Genomic DNA, 24,024 nt, shown 5'->3' with positions numbered 1-24,024 from the left:
TAAGCTGTATTAGTCAGGGGCATCCATGACATCCCTGTCATGAGCAAAGCTGCAAGCATAGTAGCTCTTTTGAGGCTAATGCCCTACTGATGATAAACTATATCCTGAAACTTGGTAAGGCCACCTAATGCTCAGAAAACACTCTGTGGGTATTATTTTGATGAACATGAGTATTTAAGACAGAATTCAACAATTCACCATAGTCTAGGGTAAGAATTATTTATTTAAGCCATCCCAATCACAAGCAAAATGATAAAAGGTCAGTATATTTGTCACTACTGTGATACAAGTGAACTTAAGGTCCCATATAATTTTCTGTTCCACATAGAAAGAAAAGGATGGTCCAACTGCTGCTGTGGTCCCCCAGTGCTTGATTAGTATGGTCCAAGTTTTCTTTATTCTTCCTCATACCCGGTTGGGAGAGGATTGACGTGATGGTTATGAAATAGAGTATGGTTTCCATCTCCCCATGGGAAGGGCTGTGAAGAGAAATGCCAACAACCATGAACAATTCCAGTTAACCCTTCTAACCTGTGAGCTGGCAAGGGCACTTCCACAAGACTGACTGCCTCTCTTTCAGTCTCTCATCAGCTCTTGATATAGTCAAACCTTTCCCTTAATTCACAGCCTCTCTACAGGGAGGTGACTTCTCACTCTCCTTCACAAAGAATGAACACAACTACTGGCATATCCAGATCAAATCAAGGCAATTAAGTCTGTATAATCATTCACATTTATATGGTAAAGTCTACAAAGTGCTTCATGCTTACAAATTAGGATAGTAGGTGCTATTTTCCCATTTTACAAAAAAGGAGACTGATAAGACACAGGTAAAGTGACCTGCCCAGGATCACACAGCTAGTTAAGTGTCTGAGGCCAGATTTAAACCCAGGCTTTCCTGACTCTAAGCCCAGCTTGCTCTTGGCCACCTGAATGTAGATCAGAAGTGTAAAACATGGAACCAAGTTAAAATGTAATTGGGAATTTTTGAGCAAAAATACAATAAACCATAGATAATGTTAATATGTGGTTTTCTAAGCCAACATGCAGATGGCAGGGATCCTTCTGTATGGTTTAATGGCCCCTGTTTCTGAGTTTGATACCCCTGCTGTTAAGATGAGATTTAGGGGAGGGGGGAAAAGCCTATTACTACAACCAAAAATAGCAGTATTCAGTCAATCAATTCTTTCAGGTATAAGTCAACTATAGAAATCAGCTCTTCTTAGTTACTGCCATTAGAGGCAGGTAAGACACCTTTTAAGTTATGTCAACAATTTTGATGCCCTGAAAGTTTAATCAAAACAAGCCAGTATCCCAACACCATTTTCATCTAGAGTTTGCATTGTTAAGAGCACTCACCAGATAGTAAATAAACTAGGCAAAGTCTGAGCCAAGAGAGGTGCCAGAAGAGGGCTATCACTCATCAACTGCTCATTTATACAGTATTTTCCCATTTAAAAAGCATGTTTTTCACACCCAGAGAAAAACATAGTGCAAACAGTAGTTTCCCTTTTACCAATGAGGAAATAGAGGCAAGTAAGTTTATAACACTTTCCTAAGGTGACATCAAAGGTCACAAAAGTGTGGTACAGTAGAGCAGACTAGGTATGGTTTAGGGTCAAAGTCCATCTCTGTCTTTAATTACCTCTGCAAATTTGAACCATCTAATGCAACTCAACTCCATGAGCATTTATTGTGTTCTGTAATTGGGGACATTAAGAGACAGTTTATCCTCAAACTAAGTGGCAAAGTGACACTGGATAGAGAGCCACACCTGGAGTCAGAAAGACTCATATTCCTAAGTTCAAACCTGCCCTCAGACACTTACTAGCGGTGTAACCCTGAGCAAGTCACTTAACCCTGTTTGCCTCCGTTCCTCACTTGTGAAATGAGCTGGAGAAGGAAATGGCAAATCACTCCTGGATCTTTGCCAAGAAAACCCCAAACAGGGTCATGGAGAACTGGGCATGACTGAACAAAACAACTATGGTCAAGAAGCTTATACAGTCTTCTAAAGCATGTACACAACGAAGTATCATGCAAAGTTTAGGCAGCCTGGTAGAATGGACAGAGTCACAGTTTTCTGGTAGGACAGAAATACCTGGATTAAATACTACTTTATACTTAATGATTGTGTGACCCATGGCAAGTGATTACCTTCTCAAAGCCTCTATAAAATGGAGATAATAGCAGCAACCTCACAGGAAAGTTATGAGGATCAAATGAGATAATGGATGTAAACCATTCTGCAAACGTTAACTACACATGTCCTAGGAAGGCCTAAGAGCTGTTACATTCAGTGTATCGGAAGCAACAGAAAGAGACACAGTTTTACCACCAAATTTCACGTCATGACAGCAGAGGGAAGGGTGGTGGAAATCCAGGAAGTCATCAAAGCACCTTCTCTCCTTTACTGGCAGTGGACAGAGCATTGGGCCTGGCATCAGGAAGACCTGAGTTCAAATCCAACCTCAGACACTTAGCTGTGTGATCCTGAACCTCTGTTTACCTCAAGTTTCCTCGCCTATAAAATAAGGGTTACTAATAGCACCTACTTCTCAGGGTTGTTATGAGGATCAAATGAAATGATAATTGTAAAACATTTAGCACAGTGCTTGGCACTATATAAATTTTAGCTCTTATTTTTATTATTACTTAATAATTTTTAATTAATACAACATTACTATTATTACTAAACAGGGTTGCTGGTATCAGATGAATTCAACATTAATTACACTTAAGGGTTTTATGCCTACAATATGCAAAACCTTGTGCCAGCTACAAAAAAACGCTTGAAGAAAACGAACCACTGTTCTCAAGGAGAGTACAACACACTGAACATAAATGAACCGATGTATGTGAAATCATGCAAACCACTTTACAAACTTAAAGCAGACTGTAAGCTGCTTGAGATCACTGTTTCCTGAGCATTGCCTATTCTGCGCCCAGGGCCTTCTACCTACCTACATTGAATATCTGTTGACCTTCACCATAATGCTGTGAGTTGTTCAGACTCTGTAAATCTGAGGTGATTGGTGAGTTAATTACACAGTGAGAAAGGTCTTTGCTGGGGGGTGGGGGGAGAGTCTCCAGGAGTATTTGTTTTATGGTCCCTGGATTTATTGATCTGTGCATCCTATGAGGTTTCAGCTGTTCCACTGAGATTTAAAAACAAAATCCTTGGTGAGTGAATGGCAGCCTCCCAGTCCTAAACCATAGTCTCATAGATTTAGAGCTTGAAGAGGCTTCAAGTTTAGCACGACCGTATCAAAGTAACATGCAGCTAACTAGCCTAGACTCGGTACATTTCAGGCTCTGAGCTACGCGTGCGGCATACAGAAAGAGCCTAGAGACAATCCCTGCCCTCGAGGGGCTTCCAATCCCACGCTAAAACAACATGCACGCACAAACAAGCCGCAAGCGGCATTAACTGGAGAGGATTAACACAGAAGGCGCTCCGGCCTTCTGCACAAAGTGGCTTTTGGCCGATACTGAGGCCGGGACAGGTTGAGGTCACACAGCCCCGCCCTAACGCGAAGTGCCCCGAAAAGCGCGACAGCACCAAAGGGGACCGGGCCGTCGGCGCTCCCGCTCCTCTCGGGGCCTCACCTTGGTTCGGATGCGGAGATGGGGGTAGGGGACGAATTCGGGCCGTTCGTGATGCTCCCGCGACTTCAGGTAGGCGTTCAGCATGCTGACCGCCACCCCGGGGAGCGCGACGAAGTAGGTCAGCGTCCTCCACAAGCGGCCTGCGGGGAGGGGGGACCGTGAGCCCGGCCACCTGGCTCCCCGCCGCCCTCCCGGCCAGGCCCAGGCCCCGCGCCCCGCGGACAAGGTCACCCGGTCACGCCCGCCCCAGCCCGCCCTGCCCGCCCGCCCCGCGGCCGCCGCCGCCGCTCACCCGAGCCCTCCTCGCTGTGGGCGCCGCTGGAGAGCGAGCGCCTCACCTGGGCGCGGGCCTGGCCCAGCAGCGCCAGCAGCCGGCCGCTCGCCGTTACAGACATCTTCCAACAATAGCAGCCGCCGGAACCGGAACGAGTCACGGGGTCCGCGGGGCGGGACCCCGGCGTTCCAGGCGGCTTCCTATTGGACGACTCATTGTCTACGCCTCTTCCCGCTGAGATGGAGAGAATCCCGCATTGGGTCTTGAGCATGCGCAGCGCTCGGCCTAACTCCTCCGAAGCCGCAGTGCAGAAGGACGCATGCGTCCTTCGCCTCTCGTTCACCTGCCGGCCTTTATCTCACGTGATGCATGCGCAGTAGCCGCGGAATTTCACACCCACCCTCTTACCTAAAGGCGCCATGTTGACGCGCATGCGCACCTATCAGAGCTTGCGGGTGTCTGGCCTTGCTAGGTTTGCCTTTGCCGTGGGTGTCTCCACATGCGTCGTTGGGGCTCAGGGCTTCCAGGGTTCCGCCTGCGTTCTGGGAATGCAGGAATAGCGTACCCACGTGTTCGTTCCTTTTCCCTGTGACGTAACGTGGACTGTGGCTTTCCCAGGTTCAGCGAAAAAGCAAGGGGATACCCGGTGCTGGACAGTTCTTTGGCCCTAGGAAGCTTCAGCCCGGTCAGTCGGTCAGTAGATAAGCATTTATTAAGCACCTACCGTGGACCCGGCGCTGTGCTAAGGGCTGTGGATACAAACAATGGTACAATACTGCCTCTGCCGTCAGGGAGCAGCCCGGCAGGAGAGGATTTTGTTAATTAGAGAAGATTTATTCAGTTTTCAAATCAGCAGCATAGACTGTCCTAGAAAGTTATCTAGTTCCTTTGTTTTCACCGAGGATTCGAGCCCAGAGAGATTAATGAACTTGCCTAAGGCTGCACAGCTTCTCAGTGGTAGAGGCAGAATTCTAGCCCATCGCAGTGTGGTGCAGAGGAAAGAGTGCTGGATTTGGAGTCACAGAACCAGAGTTCAGATTCAGCTAGGCTACTTACTCCCTGTGTTTGGGCAGGTCACACTTAACCCCTCTGTCCCTCAGTTTCATCATCTGTAAAATGAGGCAGCTGGAGTAGCTGCCTGCTCAGTTGTAGAGAGAAGACACTTGGGGAAGGGGAGAAAGTCTCTTTTCAGCTCTAAATTTGTGATCTTCTCTTCTAGAATCTTCTTGAGATCAAGGATTGAAGAAATCACTGGGTTTTTAAATCTGGCTTCAAATCCCAGCGCTGCTATTTTACAACCTCTGTGACCCTGGACAATTCTCCATCCCTCCCTTCCTTCTTCTCTTCCTCCCTTCCTCCCCTTCATCTCCTTCCCTCTCTCTCTGTCCCTTCCTCTCCCTTCCCCTTTCCCTCCCTTCTGTCCCTCTCTCTGGTTCTCTCTCTGCTATCTTTCTGTCTCTTTGTCTCTCTCCTTCTCTGTCGCTTCCTCTCTCTCTGTCTCTGTCGAAGTTTCTTTCTTTTCTCCTCAGTTTCTGCCAAATGAGGCCACTGGACTCGATAGCCTCCAGAGGTCCATCCAGCTCTCAGCACTTAGCAAACCTTATCATGCTGTATCAATTCAAGCTGTCATTATTAATAAGGTTAACTTTCCAAAGGGCTCTGCAATGTACAAAACTCTTTACTTAGATGATTGCTCTGGGAGGCAAGGTGTGAAAGTGTGGTAATCCTCCTTTTACAAGAGAGGAAACTGGGGAGTGTCTAGGAAGTGCTAGAAAAGAAGGCTGATGCACGCCAAGAATTGTGGCGCACTGATCACCCCCATGAGAAAGAAAAGAGAAAATGAAGGGGCTGGACCAGGCGATCCTTCAGGTCCCTTCCTGCTCCAGGACGCAATGAGTCTGTCCACACCCACAGCATTCTTGTTACTGTCTGTTTGGCCTCCTTCTTGCAGGCTCACAAGTCTGAAAACTTGGATTCCCTTTGCTTTCTCATTTTTGGACAGAATTGGCCCTTATTCCAGGTAGAGGTCTGGAGGGCTGAGTGTTACAGCTGGCATTCAGGAAAACTGAATGAACAATAGATTAGGCAAAAGCCAGACAGATGTCAGCAATACCTGTGAAAAAAAATTTATCCCTAAGTCATGGAAAGAAAGCTGAAGAACCTCTGGGCATGAATAAACACACACCAGGTTTGATTTCCTTATTGGAACAGGCAAAGGCTAGAGCAACTGTCACCTGTGTGCCTTTGGGCGAGTCACGAAGTACATAAAAGAGCACAGGATTAGAGTTGGTGAACCTGGGTCCAAATCCCAGCAGTCAATAAACATTTATTAAGCAACCACTGCATGCCAGACACTGTGCTAAGTGCTGGGGATACAAAAATAGGCAAAACAGTCACCATTTTTGAACTTTTTTTTAACGTTATCAATCAGTTCTGCAGACTTTTTTTTTCTTCTCCAAAAATACTATTTGTCATGGGATGTTCCCTGGGAGGAATACATGGGATACTATGATGATGTAAAAAACAAAATCTCAATAAAAACTTATTAAAAAAAAAAAAGATGATTCTCTGTTCTCAAGGAGCTCTGCCATTTGCTCATTCTGAAACCTAGGAACAATTACTTCCCATTTGTAGGCTTCAGTTTCCTTCACTGTGAATCAATTAATTAATAAACATTTGACAAGCACCCACTTTGTTCTGGGCACTGTGCTAAGTACGGGGAATACAAAAGATAATAAGCCCTTGCCCACAAGGAGTGACAATCTGCAGAGGGAGACAACATGCAAACAAATATATACAAAGCAAATTACAAGCTATGCAGGATAAAGAGGAAATAACACATCGAAGGTACTGAAATTAAGAGGGGGTGTGGAAGGCTTCCTGTAGAAAGTGGGATTTTATTTGGAATTTAAAGGAAGCGGGAGGTCAGTAGTTGGAGCAGAGGAAGGAGAGTGCTCCAGGCACGGGGGATAGCCAGAGAGAATGTCAGAGATGAGAGGTGGGGGGGTCTTGTTCATGGAGAAGCCAGGAGGCCGGTGTCAGTGGATGGAAGAATATGAGGTGGGGAGTAAAGTGTAAGAAGACTGGAAAGGTAGGGGGGGGCTGGGTGATGAAGGGCTTTGAATACCAAACAAAGCATTTTGTGTTTGCTCCTAGAGGTGATAGGGAAGACACTGGAATTTATTGAGTAGGGGGTGACATGATCAGCCCTGTGCTTTAAGAAAATCACTTTAGTGGCTGAATAGAGGATGGATTAGGGAGAGACCTGAGACAGGCAGACCCACTGGCAGCTATTGCAACAATCCAGATGTGAGGTGATGAGGGCCTGTACCAGAGTGATAGCACCACCAGAGGTGAGAAGGGAGAATGTTTGAGAGATGCTGTAGAAGTGAAATTGACCAGAGATGTTAAAAAAGGTGAAATGGACAAGAGATACTGTAGAGGTGAAATGGACCAGAGAGGCTGCAAAGATGAAACTGACAAGATGCACTGCTGTAGAAATGAAATTGATCAGAGATGATAAAAAAGGTGAAATGGACAAGATATGGTGTGGATGTGAAAATGACCAGAGATGGTACAAAGGTGAAATGGACAAGAGGTGCCACAGAGTGAAATCTACAGGCCTTGGGTACAGCTTGGATATAGGGGAGGGGGTGGGGCAGGGGTGGTGAGAAATAGTGAGGAGTCCAGGATGACTTCTAGGTTGGGAGCCTGAGGGACCAGGAGGATGGTGTAGTAAAATAGAGAAAAGTGAGAGGCTAATGAACAGAAGAGAACAGAAGAAAGTTCAGAAAGAAGCACAGACAAACAGGACAATTTTGAAAGTCATGTGTGGAATTCATTGCATACTTTTTAAAAAAGTGAGCAGTATGAAAGGGAGATTCAGTTTCATATATATATACATATGTACTATTTCTCTTTTTGTGTTCTACTGTATATATTGAAATGCTTACTTTTGGGGAAATTTTAAGTTTAGAATTTTTTTCAAGTGAGAGGTTTGGCATAGATGATTCCTTTTTTGGAAAAAAGTGTTGGGGCAGCAGGTGATGCAGTGGATAGAGCACTGGCCCTGGATTCAGGAGGACCTGAGTTCAAATGCGGCCTCAGACACATAACACTTATGAGCTGTGGGGCCCTGGTCAAGTCACTTAACCCCATTGCCTAGCCAAAAACAAAAAAGAAAAAAGTGTCTATTAAATGTAACAAAATTGCTGTGTTTTTGCCTCATTCTGAAATTCTTTTGGTTTTCTTGTGCATTTTTTGTGTTTTAATGATGCTCTTTTCTAACTAGCTTACTCTACAACCAGCCCTCCAAGCAGAAATCGTCCCTTGTAACAAGTCACTCAAGTCAAATAAAATACATTGAAATAGAGATGATTCCTAAAATTACTTCTAAGTCCAACACTTTGTGTTCTATGTTCTAAGGTCTCTCTCATTATCACATTTAATGTTCTAAGATTTCTCCCTGTTCCTTTATTCTGTTTTCATAGAATTATAGATCTAGAAATGGAAGGGACCCCACGGGTGACCTAGTCCAACCCCCTCATTTTAGAGATGAGGAAACTGAGGCCCAGGGAAGTGAAGCGACTTACAAGGTCCCTTCCAGCTCCAGCTTCAGGAGCTCTTAACCTTTTTGTATGTGTCATAGATGCCTTGGGCAGTTTGGTGAAACCAATGGACCCCTTCTCAGAATGGCATTTTTAAATGTATGAAATAAAACACACAGGATTACCAAACACATCAATTAAATTGAAATGCAATTATTAACATGTTTTATAAACAAATTTACTAACCCCATATTAAGAACCCTTATTCTAACATGTTCTGTATTCCCTTGCAGCTTCTCTCAAATCCTGTGTTCTAGGTTCTAAGTTCCTTTCCATCTCTAAAACTCTCTAGTTTATGTTCTAGACACCCTTACTTCTCTAATGGTCTGTGTTCTAAGTTTTCCTCCATCTCTAGAATTCTATGTGCTGGTTCTGAGATCCCTTCCAGCTCAACTATTCTGTCTTCTTGGTCTTGTGGTCTCTTTTATCGCTACCATCCTGTATTCTATGTCCCCGTTAGATTGCAAGCTCCTTGAGGTCAGGGACTATCTTTTGACTTCTTTTGTATCCCTTGAACTTAGCACAGTGCCTGGCACATAAAAGGTGCTTAATAAATGTTCATTGACTGACTAAAGTCATCTCTCCCATCCTACATTCTGTGTCCTAAGGTCTCTTCCATCTCTAAACATGTATAGTCTGTGTTCTAGGATTTCCCTCGTTCAAGTCAGCCTGAGCTGAGTGGATAGGAAAAGGCAGAATTTTTGCTTCTCTCTTGCTGGAGGAGCTGACCCAGGACTAGCACCCCTCCTCCCACTGTGTGGCATCTGGGGCTTCTCCATGTGGACTGAATAGGGAGAGCCTTGATGTTCAGAAGTTTAAAGCCCCCGCAGGGCAGCTGACCTCAAAGTAATCCTCCTCTGCCGGCTTGCTGGGCTTATCTGTCCCTGGAGGCCATACAAGGCCAAGCTGATCTGGGTTTAAGGGTTTGAAGCCTTCCTTTCTGGCAGCTGGAGAAGTTTACTATTCTCCTATATTGACTAAGCCTCCTTCCTGATGACTCTTGTCCCAGGGTCAGAGAGCAGGGGAGACTGACAGTGACATAGGCTGCCTAGAGGATCCTACCTTGGGAGGGTGACCAGGGCCTTCCTGGATAAGGAGAGAAAACAAAAGAAAGGGTGGTCAGAGTGGCTCCCAAGCAGCTCATTCTGCTCCCCCTTCTCCCTTCAGAGGAAAACTATCCCCCATTTCCAGAATAATGTAAGGTTTACCAGGCACTTTCCTCAGTAGGGCCCTAATCCCCATTTTACAGATGAGGAAAATGAAGTTCAGTATGGTCTAGTGCAGGGGTAGGGAATCTGCATCCTCTAGGCCCCATGTGGATACAAATCGTGTTCTGTGAAGTTTGGATTCAGGCAAAGGGCTGTACTTGAGGACCTAGAGGGCCCCATGTGGCTTCAAGGCCTCAATTTCCTACCCCTGGTCTAGTGGAAGCAGTGCTATTAGATTTGGAATCAAAGGCCTTGGGTTAAAATTCTAGTTTTGCCATTTATTTCCTGTTTAAACTTGGGCAAATACCTTTCTCTCTCTGGGCCTCAATTACAGCACGTGTTGGATTAGATGACATCCAAAGTTTCTTCCAGCCCGAATTCTCTGACTTTATAAACGAAGTGATTTGCCCACACTTACGTCAACAAGCATTTATTAAGCACCTACTCCATCCTAAGCACTGTGGTAATTGCTAAACTCCCACAGATGATAAGTGGTTGATAGAACCTAGATTCTGAGGATCACAGAATTTTATAACTAGAAGAAACGTCAGAGAGAATCTAGACCAGAGACTAGTCTGGTGAAGCCTATGGACTCCCTCCTCAGAATCATGTTTTTAACTGCATAAAATAAAATGCATGGGATTACAAAAGAGATGAATGATATTGGAATACGTTTATCAAAGTATTTTGAAAACAAATTCACAGACCTTACATTTAGAGCAACTCTACTTTTTTTATAGATGAGAAAAATGAGGCACAAAAAGGGAATATCATCTCTTTTTTAGATGGGAGGAGGGGGAGGGAACAAACATTTATTAACTCTATGTCAGGCACTTACAAAAAAAAACAACAAATACTCTTTTTGGTCCACACAACAGTCTTGCAAAGTAGGTGTTCTGATTATCCCCATTTTATATTTGGAGAAGCTGAGGCAGAAAGACTTGCCCAGGGTCACAAAGCTAGTAAATGCCTGAGGATAGATTTGAACTCAGGGCTTTCTGACTCCAGGCCCAGCATTCTATTCATTGCATTGTCTAACAACTGCCTAGCTTGAGCCTGGAGATAGATGACTTACCCCAAGGTCACATGGGAGCAATTAGAGCAGTACTGCCACACAGTTCCCAGATCTTTCAAGGCCAACCTTGGTACTCCTTCCAGCACATCCCACTGCCTCCCAGAGGGTTATCAGGGTGAACCTAGTGAGCTTTCCTTAGAGACTGAAGAAAAGCAGAGGAGGCCTGAATTCTGAGGGACCTCCAGGATCACAGATCACAGAGTCTCAGAGTTGGAAGGACCCCTGGCGCCCATCTGGTCCAACTTCTACCCAAACAAGGATCTGCTCTGCCTGAGAGAACCCTGCTCTGGATTGCGCCGGAGAACCTGTAGTGAAAGGGAACCCACTATTTCCCCAGCCAGGTAATGGGATGACACTCGTCGGCACTTGACCTCTCGAAAACCTCGGTTTTCATCTGTAAAATGGGTATAATAATAGCACCTCCAACCCAGGATTGTTGTGAGAATCAAATGAGATACTCTACATAAAGCGATTTGCAAGTCTTAAAGCACTATGTCAATAAATGTTAGCTATTACTGACTGTCAATTTGACTGCCAACTCCCACCCACAGTTCCTGGTTCTGCTCTCAGGGACCAAGAAGAGTAATCCCACTTCCACCACTACAGTCCCTCAGTACTTGAAGACAGCTATTATTCACAGTTTTCTCTTCTCCAAGAATAATAATGCCCAGAACTTATATGGGGCCTTAAGTTTTACAAAGCATTTTCCATATCTTGTCTGATTTGATCCTTACAAGAACCCTGAGAGGTAGCTGTTTTTTTTTTTTTAATCCCATTTTACAGTTGAGGAAACTGAGAGAGAGAAAAAATTTGCTTTGCCCAAGGTCATATAGGTGGTGAGCATCTGAGGTCAGATTCCCACTCACGTCTGCCTGACTTCCACTCTGGTTCTCTAACCACTGAACAATACAGCTACGTGGCTAAACACCCCGGTTCCTTCGGACCACATGGTGTGGTCTTCAGCATTTTGGTTTCCATTCTCCAGACACTGCAATGTATCAAAGTCCTTACTAAAACATGGCACCCAGAGCTTAACACAATACTCCAGATGGAGTCTGATCAGGGCAGAGGATGTTGGGATATCTCCAGAGTCCTTGGTCTCCATTCCCTCTCTTAACCCAGCCTAAAATAGAATTAGCTTTCTTGGCCGCTAGATGGCTCTATCTTCCTCAGTTTCCTCAACTGTAAAATGGGGATAATAATAGCATCTACCTCTCAACAATGCTCAAATGAGACCATATTTGTGAAAGCACATAGGACAGTGCCTGGCACACAGTAGGCGCTCTATAATGTTTATTCCCTCCCCTTCTGTTTGGCTACCATGTGACACTGTTGACCCATATTGATCACGTAGCCCAGCAAAACTGTCAGATTTTTTCTCAGACAAACCATTTTCTAACTGTCCCTTCCAAATCTTATACTTCTGAAGTTTGGTGGGTTTTTTTTTTGGAACCTAAGATTTTATACTTATCACTATTAAATTTCAGTCCTCCCACTGGACTCCTAAACCTTCTGAACCCTTCTTTATCTTTTTCTAATCTACATCCACTCATGTTTCCAACAATACTGTAAGCTTCTGGAGAGCAGGGATTGTTCCTGGTCCTTCTTTTTTACCCCACCCTTTCCCCTTAGCCCCACATCACCACCAACACACATAGACACCCTAGCACCTCACAGGACTTTGCATATTGTAAGTGGGCAATCAATATTTGTTAAACAAATGCTTTGGCATCCTGGGAACATGACCAGTTTCCTTTGTCTGTTGTCCCAGCCAGCCCAGAGTCATTGCTGCCCTCATCAGATATCACTAATTAAGCCTCCCAGCTCCCAATCCTGGGAGAGGGTGACTATGTGAAGTGAGGCAGGACTGAATTCTGAGCTAGCCCCTGGTCAGAATGGGACAGTTCACCCTGTTTTCCTCCTGGCTCCGTGTGGCTTCTGGCAAGTCCCTTTCCGTTATCAAGAGAAGGAAGCAGATAATCTCTAAGAGCCCTTTCAGCCCAACATATATGATCTCTTGATCTAAACTAAGGCAGGCGAGCACTGGGCAGGGGGAAGGATTCCATGGCCTCATCTGAAGGCATACCCAGCCAATGCCAGCAGCAAGCAGAGGGTTTAGACCCCTTCCAATGCTTATAGGGATCATGAGTCTGGAGGCGTAAAGTATCTCAGAAGTGATGGAATTTAAACCCCTTGTTTTACAAATTAATACTAATAATGGGTAACATTTATATGGTGCCTACTATGTACCAGGCACTATGCCAAGTGCAGATCTGTGAAAATGGAGGAATTGGAAGGGGTTGATCTCTACGGTTCTCCATGCTCTAAGAATGGTTGATTCTTTGTTTTTCCTTTTTCTGACCCATAGGTAGTTATCTGGGAGCAGCTAGGTAGCACAGTGGATAGAGTGCTGGGTCTGGAATCAGAGAGACTCTTCCTGAATTCAAATCTGGCCTCAGATATTAGCTATATGACCCTGGGCAAGTCACTTCACCCTGTTTGCCTCAGTTTCCTCATCTGTAAAATAATCTGGAGAAGGAATATGGCAAACCACTGCAGTATCTCTGCCATGAAAACCCCAAAAGGAGTTGCAAAGGGTTGGTCCAGACTGAAGGCTGAACAACAGGTAGATATGTATACACTGCTTGAAGTACCACCATCTTCCAGGGGGTGGCAGGCTCCACCCAGCAGCGCCCAGGCAGCCGCTCGACCTTCAACGTGGCTGTCTGGGTCAAGCGAGCCTTGGGGAAGGGTGGGAAGTCCAGGGAAAGGCGTCTGGAGGCAGCGACTCTCTAGCAGTGTTTGCCCAGGGCCTTCCTCTCTCCAACCTTGCCCATTGTCCTCTTCCTTCAAGCCTTGTCTGGGCAAACCCAACGGGACCCATAGGCAGGGCCACTGACCATCCTGACAGCCCCTGGGGGCAGACACTGGGTGCAGGGGCAGGGCCAGGAGGAGGCAGGGAGACACTGTCCTGACACACAGTTACTTGGGCAAGGCAAATGGACCCCATTACCAGCAGCTGAATGCCCTGGAGAGCAGGGGGGGAAGGGGAGGGGAGAGGCAGCAACCAATGCCCAAGACATAGGGGGAGTAGAGAGTGATTGATTATTAGCAATTGGGAGGAGAGCCCCAAAGGTGTCATCAGAGGAGGGCAGTGGGATGATGCTTTCTAACTCAGCCCTAATGGAAAGAGACAAAGAGTCATAGAATGTCAGAACTGGGAGGGACCCTAGAACAGGGAAGGTCAGAGCTAGGAGGGGCCTTAGAACAGAGAATATCAGAGCTAGGAGGAACCCTAGAACAAGAAATGTTAGAGCTGGGAATGGCCTTAGAACAGGGAAGGTCAGAGCTGGAAGAAACCCTAGAACAAAGAATGTCAGAGCTGGGCGGATCCTTAGAACAGAGAATATCAGAGCTAGGAGGAACCCTAGAACAGGCAGTGTCAGAGATGGGAGGGGCCTTATATCATAAAATATTAGAGCTGAAAGGAAGGGAGAGAGAGCCCAAGAAAATGACTTGAGGTCATAGATCTAGTAAGTGGCAGTTAGCTAAAATTAATGGAACCCAGACTGTCTGACTTCAGGTCCAGTGCTCAATTCTTCTCTACTTTGCTGCTTTCCACATGCCCATAGATTTAGAAACAAAGTCGATACTCAGAGGTTGGGTAATGGCTAAACAAATTTCGGCACATGAATGTCATGGTTTATCATCGGGCTGTGAGAAACAACTAATGTGATAAATACAGAGAAGTATGGAAAAATTTATATGAACTGATACAAAGTGAAGTAAGCAAAATCAGGAAAACAGGATACCCAATCAATTTAAATGGAAAAAAAAAAAGAGCACCAGAAAACAGCCAAAATTGAATGTTTTGAAATTATAAAAAAAGAGGCTTGGCCCAAAAGAAGATGTTAGGAGAAAACTCTTCCTTCTTCATGGACTTTCCTTTGCAGAAGTAAAGGCTCCATAGATGTGGAACATTGCATATAATAACAGGTTGGTTTGTTTTGATTGTTGATTGATTTTGTTCAATTTTTTTCCTCTTTTTTTTTTTTTTTTGCAATTGGGGTTTAGTGACTTGCCCAGGGTCACACAGCTAGTAAGTGTCAAGTGTTTGGTCTGAGGCCGGATTTGAACTCAGATCCTCCTGACTTCAGGGCCAGTGCTCTATCCATTGCGCCACCTTACCTGCCTCTTTTCCTCTTTTTCTTAAAAAATTCTTTGTGATAAAGGATGGTTCTCTGGGAGGGGAAGGAGGGGAAGGAATATTTGGGAAATTAGGTGATATAAAAGCAAAATTTGCCTATTAAATCTACTGAAAAAGTAATCTAATCCAACTCTGGTTTCATAGATACAAAAATAATTAAGACTCAATTGATCAAGATTCATTTATCAATCACTAGCTGCTATGTGTCAGGCACTGTGCTACAGAGGAAGTGTCACAAAGCAAGACGCCAGCAGTCATTACTAGAACCTCAGTCTCCTGGTTCCTAGCTGCTACTCCCCATCTCTTCTGTACGCAAACACGAGACAACTGAAAAGGCCAGGATTGAGGAGGGCCACGGAGTCTGATAAACCTGGTCAGAATATCTGTAACCAGGCGCTTTCATTCCTTTCATTCCCTTCTGACCAAATTCGTCTCCACTCTACTCCATTTATTCAAATGCTATCCAGCCTTCAAGGCCATCTGTTCTCATCTCCACTTTGAAAACTGCCTTATGTACTCCAGCCTTCATTAATCTTTCACTCATCAGAATTCCTATGACATTCATAGTCACAATTTGACATTCAGTTATTCTTTTACTATGTTGCTTACTACTCTTTTCATATCTTTTAATGTGCTAGTAGAATATAGGTTCCTTGAGGGCAGGGACTATTTTTTTGTTTTGTTTTGTTTTTTGGTCTTTGTGTTTCTGGCACCTAGCACAGTGCCTGGCATGCAATAAGTGTGCATAATAAAGAAGTTAAATTAAGTCAAACTGTTATTGTATATTACAGATTCAGTCAAGTTTTATCTTCCCATTAGACTGCAAGTCTTTGAGGACAAGGAAAGGCAGGGGTCTGTCTAATCTAAACCTTGGGTCTCCTTCAATGTTCTGCACTGTTTTTTTGTTATTGTAGCTATAGCGTTCATACCAGTGTATCCAGCTATAGCACCCTGCACAGACCCAACAGTAGAGCTTGAAAGTTGGAGATGCACCACTTATTGGATAGTAGCTCCCAGGTGACCGCCATGTTCTAGTTTTCCTAGGAGAAAGACTTGAGGAAAATTCCATTGAAGCCTATGAAAGAGTTTAGAATTTATGGTTTAAAGGACAAGGACGCTCCATATTTAGGCTGCAATAGAGTGAGTTTGCCAAAGAAATGGTGGGTGTTCATAGGGAAGGAGATACATTGGCGTTAATATGTCCCTGACATGTTAGCTTTGCTAAGGACCAATGCCAGGTTATTCAAGATAAAACTAGTCCCATCTCCTAGGGTTGTCATGAGGATCAAATGAGATAATTATTTGTCAAGCACTTTGCAAACCTTAAAGGGAGATATAAATGCTACCTATTACTGAGTGTGACCAGGAGCTCAAAATTCATTTGCATAACAGTGTGCTCATTGGAGACTGTGTTGGGGTAGGGAGGGGAGAGAGGAGTTGGCCAGAGCTTGGGATAAGAGAGATCCCTTCTGGACTCCAGCTTTGAGAGAGAAGACTCAGTGTTAACAAACTCTCTTTAGGGAGAGGTATCCAAAGGGAGAGAAAGACTCCAGAAAAAGCTGACAAGAATGAGATGCTTTCTCCTCTTCCCGGCTTTGAGCATTGAGTAATCTGTCTCCATCTATGAGGAATGCCTCCTGAACTCTAGCATTGTACTCCAGGACTTAGTAACTGAACGTTTTGTCTTTTTCCCTAGCTTGTGCAGAAGTATTCAAAAAGATAGAAGCAAAATTGCTATCAGGGCATGGATTTCTCCAAAGTAGGAACAGATCCAGAGAAATGTTACTGTGGTGACTGCCTAGTGCCTAAAGAATTAAGGACTAGCAGGCAGCTGGGTGGCACAGTGGATAGAGCACTGGCCCTGGAGTCAGGAGGACCTGAGTTTAAACCCGACCTAGCTGTGTGACCCTGGGCAAGTCACTTAACTCCAATTGCCTTACCAAAAAAACAAAAAAATGCCAGTTTTGCGGAGCCTCCATCCAAATCAGAGTCACACAGCAAAGGTGCTAGGAGTGAGTCCTGATCCAGAAAAAAGATTAGCACTCCTCAACTGGCCATATCCAAAGAACCCATGAGAATTCAAGATTTTTTTTTTTAAGGATTCAATAGCTACTATCACAAATTTGAGAAGAATTATATTGCTGTTGCTCACTGATCTCACTGGAAGATCTGTAGCTAGAAAGACTAGAAGCAAGTCAAGTCAGCAAGCATCATTGTTTTGTTAAACACTTACTATGTGACGAGTACTATGCTAAGCACACACATATAAAGAAAAGCAAAAAAAAAAAATCCCTGCTCTAAAGAGACTTACAGTTTAAAGCAGAACAGGCAGCTATGAGGTACAGTACATAGAACATACTAGGCCTGGTTTCAGGAAGGCCTGAATTAAAATTCAGCCACAAACACTAGCTGTATGACCCTGGATGTGTAACTTAATCTCTGATTGCTTCAGTTTTCCCATCCATAAAATTGGGATAATAAGAGCTCTGTCAGGAAAAAACGAGGCAAAGCATTTTGCAAACCTTAGAGTGCTATGTAAGTAACTATTATTGTTATTATTATTATCATTATCATCATCATCTTTTGGTAGCTAAGTGGTATAGTGGATAGAGCACTAGGCTTGGAATCAAGAAAATTCATCTTTATGAGTTCAGATCTGGCCTCAGACACTAAGTATGTGACCCTGCACAAGTCACTTAACTGTTTACCTCAGTTTTCTCATCTGTTAAATGGGGTGGAGAAGGAAATGGCAAACCATTGCAGTACCCTTGCCAAGAAGACCCCAAAAGGGGTCTGGAACAACTCAACAACATTTTAGAATCATTTTAGAAAAAAAAAATAAAAGGTCAGCTAGCTTAAACCTATGGAAGCTATTTGGAGACCTTTGATATGGAGAAAGTGGACAATTTTTTAAAATATCTGGGCACCTGCCTCATGCATGCACCCATCTTAGCTTATGCAAACCTGCAAAAATGCCGTATGCTATATACTGATGCTAGCTTGAAAGGCGTGGGAGCAGTTCCATACCAAAAACAGTGATGGTCACCAAAAACCTACTGACTTCACCAGACTCTTTGGCAGTGAGGCTTAGAGTTCTTGACTTTGAAGTAGAATGTTCAAAGACTAGGCATATGGAGCTGATTTTCACAATAAATTGTGAAGAGACAACAATCCATGGACATATTTTGACCAAAGAAGGCATGAAGAGCTGCCTGGAATACCCAGTGGTGGTTTGCAATCAAATGAAAGTATAGTTGAGCACTTGGGACACCCACCCAAATATATTGGAATTTTGTTGCATCAAGCCAATTCTCTTGGCCTTAGTTGTCCTTGGTTGATTGGTAGGGGACAGATGTGTGATGAAGGAATACAAGAAGTAATATAAACAATAAAGTGAGGAGCTGGTTCTCAGAACCTCAAGTCGTAGTCCCTGGAGGAAATTAAGACAGAAGTTGGAGCCATGTAATGGCGTTCTCTACTGGATTGTAACTGACCTCAAATGTGGTGGCAGAAAGCACTTGGTACTACTCTAAGACTTCCATGCTACGACCTTGAAGGCACTGCACAATGACTTTGGGCATCTGGGTCAAGAGAAGACTCTTAAACTAGAGAGAACGAGATCTCACCGACCCCAGATGGTAGAAGACGAGTTTAAGAAGTATGGTACTTGTTTCTGCTATTAACTCCTGCTGTATCTTAGGAGAGTGCAAGTACCAGCAAGCTGCAGGAGCTTCTGTCAGTCAGTAACCATTTATTAAGCACCTGTCATGTACCAGGCACAGTGCTAACCTCTGAGCGTACAAAAAATAAAAAAGGCAAAAGCCAGTCCCCATCCTTGGGGAACTTACAATCTAATGGGGGAAACAACATGCTAACAACTTTGTACAAACAAGAAACAGACAGAACAAATTAGAGATAAGCAACAGAGGGAAGGCACTAGAATTAAGGGGGATCAGGAAAGACTTCCTGCGATTTTAGCTAGGATTTTAGGAAGCCAGGATATAGATGAGGAAGAGAATTCCAGGCATGGGAGCACCAAGGCAAATGCTTAGAGTCAGGAGGTGGAGTATCTTATTCAAGAAACAGCAAAGTATACATTGATAAAAAAATATTCAAAGACAGTTTTTGTCTTTTAATAATATTTTATTTTTTCCCCAGTTTCATGTCAAGAAAATTTTTAGCATTCATTTTTACACGATTTTGAGTTCTACATTTTCCCCCCCTCTCTCCATTCCCTTCTATCTTCTGAAAATTGTATTGATGGGGATGGGCTCTGAACCCCTAAAAGGAAAAGACCATGTCTTTGAGATCTGGACCCAAAAAAAGAAAAGGCCAGGACTATCCCACATGGCCAAAATTCCGGCATTCGCCTGAGTCTATAATCCTATCAACTGGCCTTTCATTATAGTCTATGCCCCATCTCCCAATTCTGTTACCCTTAACCTAGCCTAGCCTCCATTGTCTTACCTCCCTATGGCCTCTGACCACTTCCCACCCTTAATCTTATCTAGGCTACATTCTCCCTTGGCCAAGGCAGTCCAGGTCCTTGGCACTCTGTTACCTCACAGTCACCCAACTTACTGGCCACTCCCAACCAGAGCCTCCTTAGACCCCTTCTCCAGTCACCCCAGATTACTTGGACACTCCCAGATCCCTCCCACAGTTTTTCTGTATATAAGGTCCAGATGGCTTCCATTAAGGTGCTCAGATTCTTGCATTAGCTAAATAAACACTTAGATTCCTTAAGAGTCTGGCCAATATGGTGGATTCTTTGAATCTCAAACCGCCCCCCCCCCCCCCAATCAGTGTTCTAATAAACCTTGTCTTTGGCTGAAAGAAGTTTGGGTTGAATTCATTCACGTAGGACCTGCATGTTGTGATTTTGGGGTCCCAGCACCCCTAAACCTCTAAACCTCAACATTTTGGTTCCCTGACCAGGAATCAAACCTGGGCCCCAGCGGTGACTTTCCAGTCTTGGCTGGAGAAGAGCTTGGGGCTAGGCAGCTTCCCTGAACAGAGCAACAAAATGTCCAAGTAACAGAATAAGGGTAACAGAGCATTGAGAGATTGGGTGTAGGTGATAATGAAAGGTCAGTTGATAGGATTATAGCCTCAGGCTAATGCCAGAGATTTGGCCATGTGGGGAAAGTCCAGAGCTTTTCCTTTTTGGGGTCCAGATCCCAAAGACATAGTCTTTTCCTTTTAGGGGTTCAGAGCCCATCTCCATCAGTAGGCAGTTTGATATTGTTTATACATGTGCTATCATGTAAAAAATATTTCCATATTAGTTATAGTTGTGAAAGAACTGAAGACATTTTTGTGTCTGGAAGGAGAAAGTAAGAAAATAAATCACATTCAAGTGGCTATGCACAATCCTAGCCAAATAGGAACTAGAAAGTTACTATGAGTACAAAAGTCTTATGTGAAAAAAATGCTTCTCAGTCTGTAGATTCCTGGCCAGACTTATCTCTAACCAAAGTATAGACTTATATTAAAAATAAAGGGATTTATTTTTGAATTTTTGAGTTTTGAATAGCTCAGTTCCACATAAAAAAGGTTAGCAAAGACAATGATTTTGCCCCAAAGCATAGACTTCCCCAAATCTTTGTCCCCAGACTCTCATTTGCCCAAGACCCCAGTAGGAATCTGGGAACCTCCCCCCAGACCACACAAACCTTGCTTCCAGAGTAGCCCGCACAGACAGTATCCAGGGGAGCAAACCCTGTAGAGAAGAGGCCTATTATCTCTACCACCATTGCCCCACTCCCTGCTCCCAATAAGAAATCAAAATTATATGGGAATGAGATGGGATACCTGTCATCACTGTCCTCCATTGATATGAAAGCCTTCCTGAGGATGCTCTTTTCAGTAAGCTTAGGGAAGATGAGCTTATATCCCAATATTCTCACTTGATTATAAAAAAGCTATCCCTGATGAGTCAGGCAAGCCAGCATAGCTGAAACAGCAAGGGTGCCCTGAGGGAGAGGCAGGAGACAGCATGTGCCAGGTGGGTCAAAACACCACCATTACCTTTCCTCCATCATCGAGACAACCCAGGACACAGAGCCCAATGGCTCCAGGAAGAGCAGTGCCCCCCCAGGTCACCAGACTTGTCTCTGTACTGTGAGGAAAATGGGGACTTCCCATCACAGCTGAAGCTGAAATCTCCCTTGTATGTTCTCTCCTCCAATTAGAAGGGAGAGAAGTGATGGATGAAATAGAAAGAATGAAACACATTTGGACATGAGCCACGTGGGAATGTATTTTGCTTGACTGTGCTTGTGTTATTCAGATTTTCCTTTTTTGGAGGGTGGGGGGAGGAGGAAGAGGAGGAATTAGAGAAAATAAATGCTTGTTAATTAAAAAGAACCCTAATTTCATTTATTTTTCCTTTTTTTCTTTGCTAGGCATTCAGGGTTAAGTGAGTTGCCTAAGGTCACATAGCTAGTTAAGTGTCTGAGGCCACACTGAACACAGGTCCTCCTGACTCCAGGGCTGGTGCTCTATCCACTACACCACCTAGCTGCCCCAAAATGGCTCATTTTAAAAAGAATGTAGGGGTAGCTAGGATGGATAGAGCACCATCCCTGGAGTCAGGAGGACCTGTGTTCAATGTGGCCTCAGACACATAACACTTGCTAGCTGTGTGACCTTGGGCAACTCACTTAACCCCAATTACCTTGCCCAAAAAACCAAAACAAACAAACAAAAAAGAATGTGACTTCCTGGAAGGCAGGAATGGCCTTCTTTCTTTTGCATTTGTTTGCTCAGAGCTTATTATAGTTCTTTGTAAATAGTAAATGCTTAAAAATGAAGCTTTCAATTCACTTATTCATTTATTCATTCACCCATTCATTCATTCATTCACTCATTCATATATCCCTTCCTTGAAGTCTTCTCCTTTCCTACTTGTTAGTACTCTCTCCCTCTTCTATTACCATATATATAGATATCTATCTATCTATCTATATATATATATATATAATTTTTTTTTTGGCTAGGCAATGGGGTTAAGTGACTTGCCCTGGGGTCACACAGCTAGTAAGTGTCAAGTGTCTAAAGCCAGATTTGAACTCACATTCTCCTGACTCCAGGGTCAGTGCTCCAACCACTGTGCCACCTCGCTGCCACTACCTTATATTTTCTTATCTGTGTGCATACTGTACACCCCTACATGCCTGTAAGTTCCTTGAGGTCAAGGACAGTTTGGTATTTGAACTTCTCCCTCCCTAGCACCTAGGACAGTACCTGGCACATAACCTGCACTTAGTAAATGCTTATTGAAATGTTTGTTGTTTAACAAACTGTAATGACCACAACAGAGAAAATTAACTTTAAAATGCATGAATCGGAGCCCTGTTTAACCTTCTATTAAGCAGGATAATTATTTGGTACCTAACTAAGACTCTGTGCCCTGATTATAGTAGTCTCTTTGTAGAAGTGCTGACAGAGCCTAGGTCCCCACCATGAAACACAAGTTCTCAAATTCAACTTTATATGTATGTGTATGTTTGTGTGTGTGTGTGTGTGTGTGTGTGTATGAATAAACACTAAGGCTCATTTTAAAGTGACTTCAGCCTTCTACAGCATGCTTATAGAGAATCCTGTCACATTGACCAGGGGCATAGTTATGTGTCTACATACTTGTTGTAAAAGGTTATATACATGTCAACCACTGTCTGTTAAAATTATCTTGTTCTTGTCTTTTTCCACAGAGTAGAAACCACCTGGGGACAAGTCCCTAATTCTCTATTGTTCTTTCATATCTGATCTTCCAAGGACCATTACCCAAGTGGAAAAAAAAGGGCAGCTAGGTGGCTCCATGGTGCACAAAGCACTGGGCTTGGAGTCAGGAAGACTCATCTAGCTTCCTGAGTTCAACTCCAGCCTCAGACACTTACTAGCTGTAGGACCCTAGGCAAGTCACTTTACCCTGTTTGCTTCAGTGTCCTCATCTGTACAATGAGCTGGAGAATGAAATGGCAAATCACTCCAGTATCTTTGCCAAGAAGACGCCAAATGGGGTCATAAAGAGTTGGACACAACTGAAAAATGACTCAACAACAACAATAAAGATTCAGAGCTGGAAAGGAGAGGTTTCAGAGATTATCTAATCCTATCCTCTCCTGTTAGAGCAGGAACTGACACCTAGAAAGTTTAAGTGACTTCCTGAAGTCACACAGCTGGTAAAAAGTCAGAGGCAGGATTTAAACCCAGGTCCCCTTCATACTAAAGGTCTCTTCCAGCTATAATAATAATAGTAATAATAATAATAATGATAACTAGTAAGTATATAACCTTAAAGGTTTATACATGTTTTCATTTGATGCTCACAACTATCCCATGCAGCAGGTCCTATTATTAGCCCCATTGTACAGATGAGGAAATGGAGGCAGATAGAGGTCAAATGATTTGCCCAGGATCACATGGTTAGGTAAGTGCCCGAGTCAGGATTTGAACTCAGGTCTTTGTAATTCCAACTTCACGGCACCACCCAGCCATCTCTAAATCTCTAAATATCCTAATACAGAAACTGAAAGGGTCGCCAGTATGTGAAATGCTCCGATCCCTCAAGTCCTGGGAAGCCGTGCAGGGCCCTCCCTCCCTGCTGAGGACTAGCCTAATTTTTCTCTTTTCCATTCCCCAGTATGTGTTCTCTAACTGGCACGTACCAACTCCAGGAGGAGCTGCAGTGCTCCCATTATGCTGCCTACCTGACTGTGTATTTCCTGGTCTCCAGAGATGGCTGTTCTTCTCCACCCCCACCCCCTAAGCCCCTGAAAAGGTAACTGAGGGCTTATTCCCTTGGGGTGCATGGGGGTAGGTGGGAAGGGTGGGTGGGACTTGAAAACATCTCTCCCCAACAGCACATCCTCCTCTTAAGCGCTGGCTGGTTAAGCCATTTGCACTCCTTCCCCTCCCTCTGGGGCCCCAGCTTCAGCTTTCTCTGGAGAGATCCTTTCTTTCTTTTGATGGTCCTCATCAGTCACTTACTGAGAGCACACACACACACACACACACACACACACACACACACACACACA

At 44.1% G+C, this 24,024-nt stretch overlaps 1 protein-coding gene across 1 annotated transcript; it reads right to left on the bottom strand.

Moving 5' to 3' along the window:
- Nucleotides 1–203: 203 nt before the first annotated feature.
- LOC114043077 (cytochrome c oxidase subunit 6A1, mitochondrial) lies at nt 204–4,169 on the bottom strand. Its single transcript, XM_027861993.1, has 3 exons — nt 3,902–4,169; nt 3,610–3,749; nt 204–479 (listed from the first exon to the last, which is right to left on the bottom strand). The coding sequence occupies exons 1-3, from the start codon at nt 4,152–4,154 to the stop codon at nt 396–398; spliced, it is 477 nt and encodes a 158-aa protein (XP_027717794.1). The 5' UTR covers nt 4,155–4,169; the 3' UTR covers nt 204–395.
- Between the last annotated feature and the right edge of the window lie 19,855 nt (nt 4,170–24,024).

The sequence above is a fragment of the Vombatus ursinus genome, unplaced genomic scaffold, assembly GCF_900497805.2.
Source record: "Vombatus ursinus unplaced genomic scaffold, bare-nosed wombat genome assembly UNPS02001287.1, whole genome shotgun sequence".
NCBI lineage: Eukaryota > Metazoa > Chordata > Mammalia > Diprotodontia > Vombatidae > Vombatus > Vombatus ursinus.
Note: the sequence above shows the minus strand (reverse complement) of the source record. Positions and strands in the feature narration are given on the sequence as shown.

Coding starts and splice junctions, on each gene's coding strand:
- LOC114043077 (XM_027861993.1), bottom strand. CDS start 4,154: ATGCTCAAGACCCAATGCGGGATTCTCTCCATCTCAGCGGGAAGAGGC. Junction 3,750..3,901: donor CCACAGCGAGGAGGGCTCGG/GTGAGCGGCGGC, acceptor CCCTCCCCGCAG/GCCGCTTGTGGAGGACGCTG. Junction 480..3,609: donor ATCTCCGCATCCGAACCAAG/GTGAGGCCCCGA, acceptor TTCTCTTCACAG/CCCTTCCCATGGGGAGATGG.